The sequence below is a fragment of the Elephas maximus genome, chromosome 14 (genome assembly GCF_024166365.1).
Source record: "Elephas maximus indicus isolate mEleMax1 chromosome 14, mEleMax1 primary haplotype, whole genome shotgun sequence".
Classification (NCBI taxonomy): Eukaryota; Metazoa; Chordata; class Mammalia; order Proboscidea; family Elephantidae; genus Elephas; species Elephas maximus.
Genome location: NC_064832.1, coordinates 92102838 through 92123283, shown reverse-complemented (window position 1 = coordinate 92123283; position 20446 = coordinate 92102838). Strand labels below are relative to the sequence as shown.

Below are 20446 nucleotides of genomic sequence, written 5' to 3'. Positions count from 1 at the left end.
AACTGCCCCATAGGGTTCCTGAGGCTATAAATCTTTACGGAAGCAGACTACCATATCTTTCTTGCATGGAGCAGATGGTCAGTTCCAACTGTCAACCTGCTGGTTAGCGGCTGAGCGCTTAACCACTGTGCCATCAGGGCTCCTTACAAGCTGAATACCAAGCTAGGAAGCTTTGGTTTCAATTATGTACATATATGGGACATTTTAAGATTTGGGAAAGAGAATGGGAAAAGAGTGGTTGATTTTATTATTATTATTATTTCTGTACCACTTAAGTGATCGTTCTCAAGTGATCCAACTGCTTGTGTGTGCTTTTGCCCCTCACATGGAGTAACCATAAGCTCTGCTTTAAAACAGAGGTAAATTGCTAATTGCCCCACATAGGTCTTTGACCCAAGACAGATGGGTGCTGTAGAGCCCAAACCAAGGGAAATACATCAATTTTTTTTTTTTTGGTCCCAAGTAAATGAAGCTTCCAGAGCTCCGCTAGCATTCTTTCCTCCACGAACACCTCCTTCCCCAGTTTGGTACCTCCAAACTTATAGTCCAAAACTGGGTCTCCAAGCTACAGCGCCTCACAGCCATGAGTCCCTTTTCATTGCCCCCAGTTTTTTCCTTCAAGGGAAACTTCTGTTTACTTTTTGGCATCCCAGCCTGTGATCTATACATCCAGGTGTTTTGTTTTGTTAGATCCGTTGACAATTATATCAATAAAATCTATACTCAGAGGAGTCATATTATAGCAATACTTACCCTTTAAAAGAGAGAAGTAAAAGTAATTTAAATAGCCATGAGTTATTCCACAGCACACATATAAAAGACATCAGCTGTCCCTGGCTACTGATAAATCCTCTGGCAAGAAACCGCCCATAATTTGAAAGATTACATGACTAACCACTGAGTGAGAAATATTCAGACCACCAGGCAAGCGGTGACGTTGACTTTCTAGCCATCCTTTACAAAAAGTGAGGTAATTAATTAGTAGATACATATGGAAGAAGAGGGTGGGAAACTGCTAAAATGTCTCTAGATGGTGCAGTCAAGAGGAGAAGCAACAAAGTTGGGATATTTGTATTTGCTAAAGTTTTCTGGTAGCAATACGCTTATTAATGTAATTTCTACATGTGATCTAGGAAATGACATACAGCACACTCTAATGCATGTATCATACATCTGTATGTATTTCCAAGAAATTTGTTTACATAAAACCACATAAACCCAAAAACCAAACCCACTGCTGTCAAGTCAATTCCAACTCATAGCGACCACTGCACCACAGAGTTTCCAAGGAGCGCCTGGAGGATTCGAACTGCTGACCTCTTCGTTAGCAGCTGTAGCACTCAACCACTACACCACCAAGGTTTCCTAAAACCACATACACCATAATTGATTGAAAGAATTTTCAAGGGTAACTTATTTTATCCAACTTTCCTCTTAGTTCCTGTCTTTACAACCTAAACTCCCAAAGAAGGATGAATGAATCCACCCTAGGGCCTCCTTTGCTTCTATTTTGACTTTTCCATCTTGTCTCTCTCTCCATCTGCCCATACCTACCGTTTTCTTACATACTTATATTTTTCAGATGTAGGATATAAAGAAGGAGTCTCGGTGGCACAGTGGTTAAGGTGTTCAACTCCTAACGGAAAGGTTGGGGGTTTGAAACCACCGGCATCTCCATGGAATGAAGATGTGGCAGTCTGCTTCTGCAGATTTACAGCCTCGAAAACCCTATGGGGTGGCTATGAGTGGGAATTAACTCAAGGGCAGTGGGTATGGTATTAAAAAGAGTTATAGGCATTCTACTTTTGGAAAAAAATTTTAGTTTAAATATGAGTAGACTTTCAAACGAAAACTGATGCAGACAGAACAGTTAGAAAAGCAACAAGGTAGATATGGTATTTGTGTAGGAAATTTACCATGAAACTATAACAGTATGCAGAACCATGCCATGTGTTATGTATATATTTGTTACTTTGTGAGGTAAGGCTCTTTCCATTAACGATTCTTTTCAGACTGACAGAGAAAATGTAAAAGTAAAAGCGACAGCTAGAACTTTTCAAGCCATTTCTCTGCATCGGGTACTGGGCTGGGTGCCCTAAATACATCATTTCATTTAATCCTAACAGAAATTCTGAGGGGCACATGTTATTCTCTATTTCACAGTAAAGGAGACCGGTGCTTAGAGAAGCAAGCACTTCTCCAAAATACATACACCTTAGACCTGCACTGTCCAATATGGTAGCCTCTGGCCACATGTGGCTACTAAGCTCTTGAAATGTGGCTAGGCTAAACTTGAATGTTCCATAAATGTAGAAAACATACTGGATTTCAAAAACTTACTACGAAAAAAAGAAAGGAATATAGCTCGTTAATAATTTTTAATATTGATCCCATGTTGAAGTGACAATATTTTGGATGTAGTTGTTAAGTGCCATAGAGTTGGTTCCGACTCACAGTGACCCTATATACAACAGAATGAAACACAGCCCGGTCCTACACCATCCTTACAATCCTTGCTATGTTTGAGCCCATTGTTCCAGCCACTGTGTCAATCCACCTGGTTGAGGGTCTTCCTCTTTTTCACTGACCCTCTACTTTACCAAGCATGATGTCCTTCTCCAGGGACTGGTTCCTCCTGAGAACATGTCAAAAGTATGTAAGATAAAGTCTCGCCATCTTCGCTTCTAAAAGGAGCATCCTGGTTGTACTTCTTCCAAGACAGATTTGTTCGTTCTTCTGGCAGTCCGTGGTATATTCAGTATTCCCTGCCGACACCATAATTCAAAGGTGTCAATTCTTCTTCGGTCTTCCTTATTCATCGTCCAGCTTTTGCATGTGTATGAGACCACTGAAAATTCCATAGCGTGAGTCAGGCACACCTTAGTCCTCAAAGTAACATCTCTGCTTTTTAACACTTTATTAAAGAGGTCTTTTGCAGCAGATTTGCCCAATGCAACGTGTCCTTTGATTTCTTGACTGCTGCTTCCATGGGCATTGATTGTGGATCCAAGTAAAATGAAATCCTTGAAAACCTCTTTTCTCCATTTATCATGAATATTTTCGATATAGTGGGTTAAATAAAATACATTATTAACATTAATTTCACATTTTACTTTTTTAAAAACCAGCTACTAGAAAATTTTAAATTACATTTGTGGCTTGTATTACATTCTCCTGAATGACACTACCCTAGACCAAAAATTAGATACTGAATTTGCCAATAAAGGTGAAGCTGAAAGGCTGCCTGATACAGAAGAAAAGAGGAGAGTACATGGATTCACACAGACTTCGGTTTAAATCTCCTCTCCAGCACTGACTGGTCTTGGGTAAGGTATTAAGTCTCTTTCCTCTTCAGTTAGGTCATCTGCCATTATGGTGATATCGAATATCCCCACTGACTGCTATACATAATACATAAAACAGCAAGTTGGCACAGAACGGGCAGATGAGAGAGAAGAATTATTGAATATTTTGTTCAGTAACTGGTTAATTAAAAAATCTATTCCCCAAAGAGTAGAAAATTCACTTATTTGAAAACCATGTTTCATCCTCTTTAAGTGGGAGGAGGGGTGAAGAACCAACACAGTGAACGCCTGTTCCAGTATAATATATGCTTTATGTATTGTAGATAGATAACAGACACAAGTCCTTTCTCTCTTTCAATTTAATTTTTGTATAATATGCTATATGCTGGGAAGCCAGGGGAGCCTTGGAGGTGCAGTAATTAAGAGCTATGGCTGCTAACCAAAAGGTCGGCAGTTCAACTCCACCAGCCGCTCCTTGGAACCCTGTGGGGCAGTTCTACTCTGATCTACAGGGTCGCTAAGAGTCGGAATGGACTTGACTGCAAAGGTTTTTTTGGTAAGGTCTGGGAAACCAGATGATGAGGTTAGGGAGGGGTATAAAAAAACATGATGTGAACATAAAAGTCTCAGTGGTTCTTCATGGGGAAAATGGTAGAATTCCAGTGAAGAGTGGATGAACTCCACTTTAGCTGCTCACTGGTCTTTTTACACCAAGAAGGGAACCTAGTGAGTACAGCGACATGCAGGCAAGTCAAATTTATCCTTACCCTCCCCCCGCAACGGGCCACAGTGCAAGAAGTTGTCCCAGGACACCAATTTTAGACTAAAACATTACATACTGAGAAAAATAATCAGCACTAAATAAGAAATTATACTATCCGATGATATCTTGTCTACCATATTTTGCCCCCTAGGCTCGGGCCAAGAGGTTTGCTCTGGGTATGTGGCTTTATAACGTATGCATGCACCTTTATATGGACATGTTAAGACATGAAAGGTGGGACAGCTGGGGCACTTACTTAGATTATTATTTTATGTGTTTGGTCAAACGCTGAGATGTGGCAACGTGTTAGACTGCTCTGCTCGTAGATTTTTTTCATTTTAATTGCGTGGTGTTGGGGGTGGGGTGGTGAAGTATAATTAAGCATTTGAGTCCCCTGAATGGTACCCACTGCTGTCGAGTCGATTTCCACTCACAGTCATCCTACATATAGAAAAGAACTGCCCCACAGGATTTCCAAGGAGGAGCTGGTGGATTCAAACTGCCTACCTTTATAGGTTAGCAGCTGAGCTCTTAACCACTATGCCACCAGGGCTCCCTTTGAATGGTGTAGTTCCTTCAATGTCATATACATTATCAACACCAAAACTGCCCATCTGTTAACCATAAACAACTTGAAGATACTGAGACTGGAGAAATAAAAGGCTATCAGACTCACAGATCTCAGCAACAAAGGCCATAAAAATATTGACTTTATTCTAGTTTGAAATTTAACTGAAGGGATAACACAAAACTTTCACTTAGCTATTGAAGTGCACAGTCATCTGGTTAAGGAGGGTGGTGGGGAGAGGGCCTCCCCTTGAAGCTCCTACACTGCGTTAAAAACCCACTGCTGACAGAGTTCTTGAGCATGCCCTGAGTACACCGCGCTTGGTCCTTGCTTTTTCAAGATCAGCAGACTCAAGCTGCCTTCTGGTGTGATTGTGCTTGTGGTAAACTCGCACCTATCTTTCAATGTCTGTCTTCAAATGTATGGCTACAGGTGGAATGGGGTAGGAAAAAGAAAATGAGACTACATCAATAAGGTTATCTGCAGAGACTCTCACAGTAAGAACCAGACAAACATGTGTAATTCAACAGTAATTAGGGAAACTTGCTGAAACTCTGAACCAGGACACTAACACGCCAAACGCTCAAAATCATAGGGAAAAATATACTCAGTCAACTTTAATAGAAAACAGACATCATGTCCTTTAAGCTACCAGCCATAACTTTTTAGAACAGAGTTTATATCGGCAAAGAGCTCGTTTGTAGTAACTTTATCAGCTAATACCCGACTTACACATCTGAAGACTCTTCCGTCTTTTTTTGGGGGGGGGGGATGGTTAGATGGAAACAAAACCAAATGGAAGAAAAAAGCATTTCCGTCCAGAGTTAAGCCACGCTTCTTTTAATGAATAAAAGGCTTATCTGTGCACCTATAAGCTAACACTCCTGCAACCCCACTGAGCTGCTGTCTTCAAATAACAATCTGGCTTCAAAGTTTCGCACTAAATCAGAGAGCTGATTTCTGTAAGACGCATTTGCACCATTAAATCTTTTCTGGGATGATAAAGGTCTCTTTGCTCTTGATGTGGTATCTTCGCAGTCCATGTGTGAGCAATTTTTGCCATCAATATTGCAAAGGTAGCTTTTCGGGGGGAGGGGGCGGGGGCGGTTCAATCTGAAAATGTCTTGCCTAGACTTCCACTATCCTCTTCCCGACATAAACCTGCCCACCCCTTTAATCCCCTGCAAGTTTTAAACTTTGTTTCCTTTAGGGTTCTGTACAAGCGCTCCTAAGACGAGCCAAGAGACAAAGAGCTGTGCTGTGGGTTAACGGGGTGCCAGATATTAGTTGTGAAACAAAGCGGTCAAATTGGAGACGGAAAATGACGACGACGAGGGTGGGGAGGGCTGCAGAACCAGCAGGAGCGCGCGGGCCGTCTCCCCGGCCAGCGGCCCCTAAGGCGGACCCGCGCCGGGGCTGCGGCCCCGGGACAGCCGCGCCCAGTCCCGCCCTGAAGCCCGGCTCGGGCCGCCCCCCGGGGCCCCTCCGGAAGGGGCTGCCCCCGCCGGCCCGCCCGCCCGCCCGCCCGCGCCCCCGCGCCCGCGCCTCTCACCGCTTCACGCGGATGATCTGGTCCCGCATGGGCTTGATGTCCTGGAAGCTCTGCTGGTTGACCAGGCTGTAGACCAGGATGAAGCCCTGGCCGTTCTTGATGTACAGGTCCCGCATGGAGGCGAACTGCTCGGTGCCCGCCGTGTCCAGGATCTCCAGCACCGACGGCGACGAGTCCACCTCGATCTCCTTGCGGTAGAAGTCCTCGATGGTGGGGTCGTACTTCTCGATGAAGGTGCCGGTGACGAACTGCACGGTCAGGGCGGACTTGCCCACGCCGCCCGAGCCCAGCACCACCACTTTGTACTCGCGCATCGTCCCTCCGCCGCCGCCGCCGCCGCCCCCGCCGCCCGCGACATAGACTACGCCCGCCGCGCTGCGCCCCCGGACCCTGCCCCGGCTGCCGGCCCCGCCGCCTCCCGCGGCCGCCCCACCCGCACGGCCGCGGCGGCCCCCCGGGCGGCGGCGGCGGCGGCGGCGGCGGAGGGAGCGGCGGCCCTGGGCATGGGCCGAGCCGGGCGCACTGAGGGCGAGCAGGGAGCGCAGGGAGCGCAGCCGCCGGAGCCGCCCGAGCCGCGGGCCCGCAGTGCCGCCCGCCCGCCCGCCTGGCCGCCCCGCCCCTCGCGCCTCCACGCCCAGCTCCTCGCCCGCCGCCGCCGCCGCCGCCGCTCCCCTCGGCGCTGGAGCGCGCGCCCGAGCCCGAGCCCGAGCCCGAGCCCGAGCCCGAGCCGCGGCGCGGCCGGGGGCGGGGCTCGGCGGCCGGGGCGGGGCCTCGCGGCCTCGCGGCCCCGCCCCGGCCCTCGTCGTCTAGGCGACCAGCCGCGCGCGCTCCCCGGAGGCTCTGCGCAGCGCCGAAGCTTCGGCCCGCGCTTAAATAAACAAGCCCCGCGGCCACTCACCACCACCCCACCCGCACAGCCCACCGCGCCCTGGGGCCTGTGTACTGAGCATGCCCAGTTCGCCTGCCGGAGTCTCGGGTCTTGGCGGACACGGACGCTAGCGGGGCCAGGCCAACCTAATGCAAGCAAAGCAGGGAAGACGTGGGCAGGGGCTCTGCCTGACACCGCCCAGTCTGTCAGTATTTCTCAGGGCTTCGCTGTGGGGATGAAGCTCTGTGTAAGGTGAGGAGAACACCTCCGGCCTTCTGCCCGAGGTTGCATAAACGTAAGGAAAAGCAGCTTTGTTCCCAGCGGCAGAGCAATGACGGACAGGTGACAAGCACCCACGGCCGGAGGAGCTGCTCAGCAGCGGCCACACACACCGCCGAGGCAGGGTTCACGCCTAGCGACGTCGACGTGGATCCCATCCACCTCCCCTCTAGCCCCGCCTCCCACTGAGCGGGACTGAAGGCGAGCTCTTCCCACGCCCTGTCAGCTGCGGGCGCAGGAAAAACCCGGAGCGCGGAGCCCTGCGAGGCCGCCAAGAACACCAGGGATGCCTCAGCAACAGCCGGCTGGAGCATTGAGTAGGAAGCTTGGATTCATTCCAGCCAACCACAACACGTCTCTATACCTCGTGGTATCACTCAGGGCCAATAGGGAGCCGCCTAATGCCACGTGACACCCTTGCTTCAGCCAATAGGGAAGAAGTCTAGTTGCAGGCTCAGCCATCCATTTCCGTATGCCTCTCCAGGCGGGGCGTTTGCGCCTGCGTACTCTCTGCCAACCAATCGTAGGCGAGCTGGTGAATGACGCAGGCTTAGGTTGAGCCAACCACAACTTTCGATTGTCTTGCTACAAAGGCCGGGTTGTATGGAGACGGGACTCAGGGCTGGTGTGGCTGGGGAGGGCGTCAGTGATTGAGGGCTTGGTCGCTGTGGCTTCCTCTGGCAAAGCAACGAGGGTTGTTGCAGAGGAGGGTGATGAATTGAGTCTCTGTGGCGTTCTCCTTCAGTGATGGGCGTGGAAATGGTGTTGAGGGATTGGGGTGAAGGTGGGCTGAATCGCGAAAACAGAAATTTTCCTGTTCTTGAGGAGGCATCGTGCAGCAGTTATGTTGGTCCTCTCTGGGTGCCTCCTAAGGCATAGGGTGTGTGTGTGTGTTTTCCTGTTTTAAAACTTAGGTTATGTTTCGAGCATTACAGCTTAGGTACCCTTCTGCACCCACAGCCCCAGACATCCCTGGATTATTTTTGTAATAACTCGTTGTTGGGTTTACCACCCATAAACTAAGTCCTTCTAAAAGTAGTCTACTCTCATCCATTACTCTCTCACATCTCTTGGGAATAATAAATCCTTTTTTTATAGTCATAACGTTTGATTCTGGCGTGCCTCTCCACCATTACTTTTATACCCAGATTCGACAGTGTCCTAATGCCTTATCACTCCACTAAATTAGAGTGGATGATTCATATTCGCGTTATCTCGCTATATATATAAGATATATATATACAATATGTATATGCACACACACACCACCCTAAGTTTTTGTTTAAGACAAGGAAGTGTCCTGTCAGAATTAAAAGTGTGTAGTAAAATATGCCTCAGTCATTATTTCTTGATTATCATCGAAATATGAGTGTTATATCTGAGTCAGTAGGTTCAGCAGTGTATGAAGGCAAATTGCAAAAGAACTAAGAGGAATAATTTAAAAGAGACAGAAGAGGATCTGATATCTCAACCGAAGGTAGTAATGTGAAATAGGAATTAAAATTGAGAGAGCTCAGTTGAATGCTTCATATCTGAGCACTTTGGCAGAGACATTTCAGGAGGATGTTGTAGGTAAATGCACTGTTCACCTGGCATTTCAGAAGTCTGGTATTTTGTGTGAAACTAGTATTCTTATTTGTAGGTACATGAGCTCAGTCGGTAACAGCTACACTTCTTTTCTAAGGAAAGACCGACTGTCTTTTAAGGTCTGAATTGTCTAACTTGGTGATAATAACTTCCTGGGCTTGGTGGAGGCTAAGGAGAGCCAAGGAGCTTCAAAGTTCTGTCTTTGTGTAGATCATTACAGCCCGTGCAGTGCCTTATGTCGCAGTGGAGTTGAAAATCTGTTCCTTTTGCGAGGAATAAAAAAGGCCCAGTGACTTTTCTTTTTTGAGAAATTAGTGTTGGGATTGTGGGCCCAGTATGTAACCTTAAGCAATTGTTCTCCTTAGCTTGGGTTCCCAGACAATTAGGAGGCTCTGGATTAGAGTGCATCAAACAGAAGTTGTAACAAATATAGGAAGTGGGCTCCTTAGTCAGTCTGCTTCGCATAATGGAGCAGGAGAGGTGTTTGGCATGTCTCAGGCTATTCCTCTGACCTTTCACCGGTGCTGACCTTCTGATAAGCAGAAGTGTAGAGACTGCAGCCCTTGGAGTAACTGCAGTTTGTTTATAGTTCTGATATGGACAGGCCTCAGTTTGCATTCTCAAGTGGCATGAAGTAACTTTTTAACCACTAGGAGGCAAAGGAAATGTGACAGGCAGGCACATGCTTTCTTATCTGTTCTGGCTTGGATCCTGGTACTTACCTGATTGGTGGCTCTATGTGCAATCCTGGCTGAAGGACTAGCAGCCGTAAGGAAACATGTCGGGACATACAGAGAATTTTGAAGATTTGTGTGGGTAACGGCTGTCTGTCTCCTGGTCCCTTCATCATGTGCATTCCTATGCCAGCATCATCTCTCTGTTCTGAGAAACTTTAGAAATCAAAGCTTCTGCCCCCATTTCTTTGTGAGAAAGGCAAAATAAAATTGAGATAAAACAAAATTGAATTTTCGTTTAGAGTTATAAATCTGTGTTAACACTGCATGCTGACCTGCTGGGTCCCTTTAGTTTCTGAAGTGAATTTCTGGGGGGGGGGGTGGGGGGAGACTTGGTCTCTCTTCTCTCCACTGAATCTGAGAGTTGTCTTAAACCAAAACCCACTGCTGTGGAGTCGATGCCGACTCACAGTGTTACAGAACAGAGCAAAACTGCCCCATAGGGTTTCCAAGGAGGATTTGAACTGCCAAATTCTTGGTTAGCAGCCCTAGCACTTAACCACTAGGCCGCCAGGGTTTCTGAGAGTTGTCATACCTATGCCCAAATACCCTCAAGTGCCATCCATGCGTTACCATGGAAACCCAGCTCCTTTCTTCCAGTGAAAGACGTTGGAAAGGTGTAATGAAGTGGGGATACACTGTGTTGTGGGACTTCCTGACATCAGCAAGAAGCAAATATGCAGAGACTTTAATATAAACAAGTTAGCACAGGCCATGTGTAATATGACCGTTGATCTTGGCTGTAAAACCCTGGTTCCTGTTGATTCCTGTTAAAGCTCATCTCCGATTAACCATAAAAGGCAGGGACAAACCGCGTACATTAGCACCTGTGGCACCCTGCTGGGAATTAGAAGGAGAGCAGAAGACATTGTCTTGTTCTTTGAGAAATAGAAATAGGTTAAAAAGTGGGAAGGAAAGGTCAAAATAAACCTGTTCCTCTTCAGAAATTTGGTACGTTCCAATGCTTTTGAAAAGATAAAGAATCACAGTGCAGAGATTGAGTATGTAAACAAGTCAGTGAAAGAAGCCTGTGGGTTGGGAAGTAAATGTCTCTTTGAAAAGTCCATTTTAAGAAGAAAAAATTTCTGAGAGGAAAGGCTTAAGGATTAAAACATAGGGAGAAAAAGACTGAAAAGTCTTAACTTGGGGGATTTGAGAAAATGAGAGTTTTAGTGTGGATCATTCAATATAGCACAAGTGTGGCCACAATGCCGCTTGCCTCCTGAATGCTTGCTCTTTCTTTTTCCTCGGGATGAGTCAGGATTTGTCATTAATGTCAGTCCTTTCCTCTCTGAACACACTTAGCCCAGAAGGAGGCACATGACTCAGCTCTTGCCACTGTGTGGTCCTTTGCCCACTGCAGAAGTTGGGGGGGATAGTCCATACCAGACCACCTTCACTTCTGACACTAATTGCAATTCAAGGGATCCCCCAAACCACCCTCAGTTTTGAAAATTCACTGGAAGGACTCACAGAACTCATGGAAAGCTGTTATAGTCATGGTTACAGTTTATTTCAGGCAAAGGATACAGATTTAAATCAGCCAAGAAAGAAGTGCATAGGGCCAAGTCCAGGAAATGCACCAAACACCGAGTTTCTATTGTTTTCTTCCTGTGGAGCCAAAACAGCGTTGTTTTCCTGCTGTTCATGTGTGACAATACGTATCAAGTACTGCCAGCCAGGAAAGCTCAGAGGCTTTAGTGTCCAGAGTTTGGTGTTGCTGACCTTTCATCTCCAGCCTTCAGGAGCCAGAACCAATACATGTGGCCCAAATTCCCCACCATAAATTACATTGTTAGACTCTCTGGTGACCAGAGCAGTCAGGAAAGCAAAGACACTCATATAAGGCATGCCATTCCAGGGGGCTAGCAGGGGGCTAGGGCAAAGGCAGGATCTTTCTTGAGTAAGGCTAATTCTTCACTGCACACGTTGGAATGTGAAGAAGACTGCTGGAGCTGGGGTGATTTCTGAGGTTTTGACATGATTGAGGAAATAGTCCGCCTTTTTTGTCATTACTCCCCTTGCTTTCTTCTTTGCACATTCAAATATCAGAATGTGGCCACCATCTTTGAGCTGTGACACATTATGGCTGAGGTTGAAGGCCAACCAGCTTCAGACAGCTAAGGAGAAGAATGAGAAGAACTTAGGTAGGTCCTTGATGACAGCTGAGATGTCAAACCAATGCGGGGAACCACCACCTTTGGACTTGACCAAAACGAACAAACAAACAAACAAACAAACCAATTTCTGCCAGGTCAATTCCACTCATAGTGACTGTCTCAGGCATCTAGTGCTGCTATAACAGAAATAGCACAAATGGATGCCTGTAACAAAGAGAAGTTTATTTTCTCACAGTAAAGTAGGCTACAAGTCCAAATTCAGATTTTCTCTCTCTGTCTGCTTTCTCATCAATCTTCCTCCAGACTAGGAGCTTCTTAGCGCAGGGACCCCAGGTCCAAAGGACGCACTCTGCTCTGGGGACTGCTTTCTTGGTGGTAAGAGGTCCCGGTGTTTCTCTGCTGGCTTCTCTCTTTTATATCTCAAGAGATTGCCTGAAGACACAATCCAGTCTCGCAGATTGAGTCCCGCCTCACTAACACAACTGCCATCCATCCTCCCTCATTAACATCATACTCAGTGCCATCGAGTCGATTCCATTAACATCATAGAGGCAGGATTTATAACAAGTAGGAAAATTACACAATACCAGGAACCATGGCTCAGCCAAATTGGTAAACATATTTTTGGGGGGATATAATTCAATCTATGACAGTGACCCTATAGGACAGGGTAGAAATGCCCCATAGTTTCCAAGGCTGTAAATCTTTATGGAAGCAGACTGCTACACGTCTTTCTCCCACGGAGTGGCTTGTGGGTTCCAACCACTGACCCTTCCGATAGCAGGTTAGCAGCCGAGCATTTAGCCACTGCACCACCAGGGCTCCCTCAACTAAGTAAACAGCAAACGTCTTTTGATTTAAGCCCGTGTTAGGTTTTCTGTATCTTGCAATCAAACACATTCTGTTACAAAAAGCAAGAGGGGGTTTGAAACAAAAGGGTGTTTAGAAAAAATCAGCAAGCATTTGCGAGCACTTTCATTCTCCTTATATCCTGAATGGTGTTTCAAAGATATTATAATATTTAATGAGCACTTACTGCATACATTATTATAGGCTCTGAGGATACAGTGATGAGCAATGAGCCAAAAGAGACAGACATTAAACAACTAATTACACGTTTCTATATGCAGTAGCGGCTGTAATAAATGCTGGTAAAAAGGAAAAATCAGGGACTAGAAGGGTATGAACAGAAATATAAATATGTAAATAATGTAGGTAAAATATTACAAAATGCATAAATACGTAACTAACTGAATAAAATTACAAAGCAAAATATTTTTCCAAGTACATGATAATATGTATAGTTTAGACAGGAATTCCCAGAGGCCCAGAGAAAAAGAGAGTAAGCTGGAGTGGGGTCAGTCGGGGAAAGCTGTCTGCAGGAAATTACTACAGAGCCAGATTTTGAAGGAAGCGGCCAAAAAGATAGGTAAGAGGGGGCAAAGGGGAACACTCTAGATGTAAGGAATACAAAAAACAAAGGAAGAAAGCAGGAACAAAATAGTAAAATAAGGAAAACACAGAAACCCTTGACTGTTTAATTCCCTATAGCAATAGCATTCTAGGGGGAGCTATGGGGGAAATGAGAAAATAGAAACCTCAAAGCAATTGAAAATACCATGGCTTAGGTCAGGCGCACCTTAGTCTTCAGGGTGACATCTTTGCCCTTCAACACTTTAAAGAAGTCGTTTGCAGCAGATTTACTCAATACAGTGCGTCTTTTGGTTTCTTGACTGCTGCTTCCATGGCTGTTGATTGTGGATCCAAGTAAAATGAAACCCTTGACAACTTCAATCTTTTCTCCATTTATCATGCTGTTGCTCATTGGTCCAGTCGTGAGGATTTTTTTTTTTTTTTGTATGTTGAGATAGGATAAAACAACGTAAGAAACACAGTGAAGGAACACACGAGTGATTGGAAAGACTAGATTGAGGTCATCTTCCAGAAGAAAGAAAAAATTCAAAGACATTGAAAAATATAAAAGCCGAGAGATACGGAAAATAGAAGTGTTAGCATACATATAATAAAAACCCATTGCCATTGGGTTGATTTCAACTCATGGAGACCCCACATGTTACAGAGTAGAACTGAGCTCCATAGGGTGTTTTTTCGGTTGTAATCTTTGTGGAAGCAGATCACCAAACCTTTCTTCCATGGAGCTGCTGGGTGGGTTCAAACCACCAACTTTCTACTTAGTAGTTGAGCACAAACCAGGAGTCCCCAAAAGGGAAAGAGAAGGAAAAATGGAGTGGGTGACATTTTGGAGAAATAATAGTCTTAAATTTCCCATAAATGAATGGGTAAATGAATGCATAAGTTTAAAGAAAAATCAGATTGAAGAGCTCATGGGGTATTAAAGTAGATTGAAATGGAAAACTCACACCTAGACAGATTATAGTGAAATTTAGAACATCAAAGGCAAAGAGAAAATGCTAAAGATTACAGATGAAAGGCTAACATTAGATTAACGTCAGATTTTGCAATACCAGGACCGGTACCAGAAGTAAGAAGACAATAGTGTAAGATTTTCAAACTATTGAAGGAAAAGATCCTAGAAGCTAAAGTTTTATATTCAGCCAAACTGAGGATAAGATACAAATATGCTCAGGTGTAGAACCCTCAGAAATGTTGCCACACAGAGACTCACATGGAAAACAGTGTTGGATGAATACCAAAAACCAAACCCGTTGCCCTTGAGTAGATTCCAACTCATAGTGACCCTATAGCACAGAACAGAGCTGTTCCACAGGGTTTCCAAGGAGTGGCAGGTGGATTCAAACTGCTGACCTTTTGGTTAGCAGCCAATCTCTTAAACACTGTGCCACCAGGGTTTCCTTTAGACAAATACTTAAAAAGCAGGAAAAGTTAAGGTGATGTTGCATGAGATGTATGAAGCAAAGGTGGTAGAATATTTCAGTAAAATTATTGTCTTTAAAAATGTCTAAGACCAAAGAAACAGAGAATATAAAAGCCTAGGTAATATCAGCATGGCCAGGGTACATCAAGAGGCTTGAGGATGTGTGAAAGGTGTTCTTATTTTATTAAAGGTGAGACTGCCTACGAGTATGTATTTGAATACTTGTACATTATACACACATATACATATGTGCATATATATAGCCACAAAAAGAAAAGTATTTTTAAAAATACTAAAAAGATTAGAACTTAAAAGTACTGAAAAAGATTAAAATGGTCAAAGTAGGTCCTAATGTATCAATAATTATAAAAGAATAAACTTACCAGGTAAAACAAAAAATCCAGGTATATGCAGTTTACAACGGATGCCCCTAAAGGGTAAGGGTGTATAAAGATTGAAATGAAAAAGAATCTTAGAAGGCCAGTAAGGCAAATATTAACCAAAGGGAAGCAGATATAGTGATATTAATGTCAGATTAAATTCATTTTAAGTCAAAACTATTCTTAAAGATGGAAAAGATTACTATACAATGGTATAGATTCAATACACCAAGGACTTTTAAAATACATGCGCACTAATAAAATATCTTCAAAATATATGAAGCAAAAATTGATAGAACTATAAAGAAAAATAGATAAATCCACCCTCATAGTGCATGTTCATCTCCCAATCATTGATAAGTCAAGCAGATAAAACTACAAGATATTGAAGATTTGAATAGCCAGTTAATGATATTGAACTAATGGGCATATATAGAATTCTGCAACCAATTATCAGAGCATAAATATTTTCCCCAGCACACATGGGACCTTAGAAAAAATTGATCACATACCATAAACCCGTTGCCTTCAAGTCAATTCCGACTCATAGCGACCTATAGGACAGAGTAGAACTGTCCCATAGTGTTTCCAAGGAGCACCTGGTGGATTCGAACTGCTGACTTTTTGGTTAGCGGCTGTAGCACTTAACCACTACACCACCAGGGTTTCTAACCGTACCATAGTAGTCAAAAAGAAAATTTCAGAACATCTCAAAGAATAGGTATCATCCATACCTTAAGTTCATAATTACATTAGAATTAAAAAAAAAACAAAAAGATAAAGGAAGAACCCACATATTTGGAAATTAAGAACTCATAATGCTAAATAACTCAGGGGTTAAAAGAAGAAATTTACAAATAGCTGAAACTAAATGACAGTAAAGTTACTACATGGCAAAGCCCATGAGACACAGCAAAGTGGTTGTTTGAGAGAAATTTATAGTTTTAATGCTTATACTGGAAAAGAAGATTCAAAATTAATTAGTTAAATGCACTTCTTTAGAAATTAGAAAATAACCTAAGGGAGGTAGAAGGGAAGACATACAAAAATAAGAGAGGAAATTAATGAAAGATAAAAAACTAAGTCCCAAACTGGTCCCTTTTAAAATGACAAACCATTGACGATAATATTTGAGAAGAACAAAGATCCAATATTGTGGGGAAAAGAGGATTGTAGCTCTAGGAAATTAAAAATGAAAAAGATAATAAAATAATACCATCAATAACTATGCCAAAAATTTTGAAAACTTAGACAATATGGACAAATTTCTGAAAAATATAACTTGCAAGCTGGCTAAAGAAAAAATAAAAACCTTGACGATGTCCTATGTAACTATTAAAAGAATTTAAGCAGTGGTTCAAAATCTTTCCACACAAAGCCTATTGGGTAGAAGATCTGATTTCTTCAATAAAAAGTTATAAAGAAACGAAAAAGAGATGGGGACGGAAACTACAGATTAAAGAGACTTAAGAAGCTTATCAATCAATTGTAGTATATGAGCCTATTTGAAACCTGATTCAAATAAACTGTAAAAAAATATTACCAGACAATTGGACATTGACTGGATATTTCATGACATATAGTTAATGATTTTAGACATTAATGGCATTGTGATAGTGGTTTTAAAGAAGAGTTCTTATTTTTTAGAGATACCTACTGAGATGTTACAAGCCCCTGTATGTACACAACTTCAGTATTTTGTAGAGGAATCATATCAGTGGGGAAAATGGGGCTGATCAGTAAATGGAGCTGGAAAAAATGATGATGGGGAAAAATGAAATTGAATTCCTACCTTAAACCATATACAAAACTCTAGATAGATGTACTCCTTGCTGTCGAGTCAATTCCAACTCCTAGTGACCCTACAGGACAGGGTAGAACTGCCCCATAGGGTTTCCAAGGAGTGCCTGGTAGATTCAAACTGCTGACCTTTTGGTTAGCAGCTGTAGCACTTAACCACTATGCAACCAGAGTTTCCTAGATAAATGTACGTAAATTAAAAACGAAATAGGGTTTTCTTTGTAATGTTAATGAGGCCATACCAGTCTAGAGTGTGTCTTAAGCCAATCACTTTGGCGATCGACAAAGAGCAGATTAGACTCAGAAACAAACAAGGACAAACAGCGGATAGATACCCCGTGGAGATCTCTAAAGAATGCCTAGGAGAAAGCTACAGAAGCTGAGACAAGGACTCCGTCCCCCCCCCCCCCCCCCCCCGCTCAACGGACACAGAGGTGGTGTCCTCAGTTCTGACTTCCAGCTACTGCTAACCTAAAGATCGGCAGTTTGAATCTACCAGGCGCTGCTTGGAAACCCTACAGGGCAGTTGTACTCTGTTCTGTGGGTTACTATGAGTCAGAATTGACTCGAGGGCAACAAGTTTAGTCTTCTGAACTGTAAGAAAATAAATTTCTGTTTGTTAAAGCCACTCCTGTATGGTATTTCTGTTACAGCAGCACTAAGAAACTAAGATGATTAGTATTCAAGGCGTATTTCTAGACCACCTTATTTGTGCAAGGCACTGTGCTAGCACTAAAAAGGTGACTTCTTCCTCATTACATACATGCGTGAACCAACTGCAGTGTTAAAGATCAGGTTTGGCTTAGAGAAAGTGGCTTACAAAAGTGTGGGTACAGGATTTTGGGGGGGAGGTATTTCTGCATGTAATCTATCCTCTAGCACCTTTTTTTTTTTCCTGGTTTATGTTGAGGTTGCAGGTTCCACAATTCTTGCCAGTCTTCTGTGGTTAACCTCATGACTTGGAGTTAGAACATAATTTTCCAAAAAAAAAAAAAAAAAAAAATTTCCTTTAAAGTAAAGGCAACTGCTAGCTTCTTGCTGGGGGTTACCATCTTCTTTCTACGCAGTTGGGGAAATATCCTTTTGTCAAGGATTACTCAGTGCATATAAATGTGGGTGCTAGAGATAGAATTTACGACTGACTTTTTGTGACCTCCCAGTGCGACGCTGAGCCGACTTGTGTCTTAACGGTATTTTCCACAGACGACAGAACAGAACTTTGTTCAGCACGTAGCCTAAAACATTGCGGGAATTCAAAATGTTTGGAAATAAACGAATGATTGGATGGACTGTGACTTTACTTCTAAAAATCCTGTTCATAATATGCAGAGAAGATGAAAACATGGGGAAAAAATGGGGGATTTTCTCAAAATCAAGGACCAGCCAAAGAAAACCCATTGTCCCTGAGTCGATTCTGACTCATAGTGACCTTATAGGACAGAGTAGAACTGCCCCATAGGGTTTCCAAGGAGTGCCTCGTAGATTTGAACTGCCATCCTTTTGGTTAGCAGCCGTAGCTCTTAACCACTACGCCACCAGGGCTTCCAAATCAAGAACAAGGAGATATAAATGTCCTCTAAGATGGCTTTATACAGGAAGAGGCTTTCAGCTCAAAAAGACTAGGTCTGAAGTAGACAAGGTAGGTGGGCAATCTATGGGCTTAGACTTGGGGAGTGCCAGAAGGATTTGAGAAAGCCACTGACTATCACTTGCAATTCAACATTTAGAGTTTTATTCTTTTGATTTAAAAGCATCTCCCTCCCCCACTAGTTGAAAGGCAAGTGGGAGATAGAATAGTCTGTAAAGTTGAACTGTGCCATAATTCTATCAACTTTTGGGTATTCAACTGTGCTTGCCTGGCAGGAAAAGAAAATAAGGAAAATAAAGCAGAAGAACATAATTTAAATCAGGGCATGCGTGCGAGCCCACAATGAGCATGAGCTGGTCACATGATTCCATTGTATTTTGTGTCATACACTGGCTTTCAATGATAAAGTTAAACTCTTCATGTAGTATAACATGGACAATATCAGCCTTCACAATTACTAGATTCTTCAGCTCTATTCAAATGCTGTCTTAGTTATCCAGTGCTGCTATAACAGAAATAACACAAATGGGTGACTTTAACCGAAATTTATTTTCTCACAGTTTAGGAGGCTAGAAGTCCAAATTCAGGGTGCCAGCTCTCGGGGAAGGTTTTATTTTTTGTCGGCTCCAGAGCAAGATCCTTGTCTGTTCTTAGCTTCTGCTCCTGGGCAATCTTCACGTGGCTTGGTATTTCTCCTCCCCCATCTTTGTTTCTGCTCTCTTGTCTAATATCTTTCATATCTCAAAAGATACTGACTCAAAATACACCCTACACTAGTCCTGCCTCTTTAACATAACAAAGACAACCCATTCCCAAATGGTATTATAACCTCACACATGTTTTGGGGGATATAATTCAGTCTATAACAAGTACTCTCAATTCCAAGAGATTACAAGAATTTTCCAAACGTTGGAGCTTCATCCATCGTCTCATCCCCTCAATTTCTCTCAGCTATTGCATTCAACAGTGGTTTGGAGGCACGTGGGGGAGACGCCATGGTGGTGGGCCCATCCGGTTGTTCCTCACAGCAGCCATGCCGTAGACGTCATGGTGGTGGGCCCATCCGGTTGTTCCTCACAGCAGCCATGCCGTAGACGCCATGGTGGTGGGCCCATCCGGTTGTTCCTCACAGCAGCCATGCCGTAGACGTCATGGTGGTGGGCCCATCCGGTTGTTCCTCACAGCAGCCATGCCGTAGACGTCATGGTGGTGGGCCCATTCGGTTGTTCCTCACAGCAGCCATGCCGTAGACGCCATGGTGGTAGGCCCATCCGGTTGTTCCTCACAGCAGCCATGCCGTTCCTTTGTCAAGGAAAGTTGATTCTTCCTACTCTCCAGGGTAGATCTTCTCAAAATTCAATTTCTTGCATTTATAGAACAATATATGGCCTTTTATTTTTAGCCTAATTAATGCTTCTCACGCAGCCTCCAAAAATATGAGCTACTGAATGAATGATTAACTACATCAAATAGCTCCAGTAGTTGAGAAAGATACATCTTGTTTATTTAGTCAAAGTGCTACCTCTGTGTGGTGCATTGATGATGAAATTGATTGCAGCCTACGTTTGAATAAAAGAAGTTGTGGGAGACATTTCAGAGATACTAAGCCCTTTTTTTTTCCCCCCTTAGCCCTACTGGGTAGTCATACAAAGTTAACCTATTCTATAATTCATGCTGCCTTGGATACATTCTGTTGGGGACTGGTCTCTAGTATTCATTAAGGTTTTTTTGTTTTGTTTTTTAATGACTATTTTGGCTTTTTCTCATGCAAACTAATGTTGTTTCCAATGAAAAGATTCTGCAATATATGTAAATTATCTAAGAAATATTAGTCTGTTGACATAATTAGATTACGTGAACAAAAATCAGCTCCAAGACTGAAATTGAGTAAGTCAGTTCTGCATTACATACTGACAAGGAGCTAAAATGGATAATTTATGGTTTTTTTTTTTAAGGTTACGATTTTTTAAGGTTATGATTATGGTGCTCAAGAGAAAGAAATCCAAGTAAAATAAATGAGAAAAGAGACCAATCAATAGCATATT

The 20446-nt window shown here is 43.4% G+C and overlaps 1 protein-coding gene across 1 annotated transcript in view; it reads right to left on the bottom strand.

Moving 5' to 3' along the window:
* Positions 1–6525, bottom strand: part of RAP2A (RAP2A, member of RAS oncogene family) — a 40487-nt gene extending 33962 nt beyond the window's left edge. The window contains exon 1 of the mRNA XM_049853093.1: positions 6189–6525. Within this exon, the coding sequence (XP_049709050.1) occupies positions 6189–6502 (314 nt within the window). The 5' untranslated portion in view covers positions 6503–6525. The remainder of the gene's footprint in view (positions 1–6188) is intronic.
* Positions 6526–20446: the final 13921 nt, after the last annotated feature.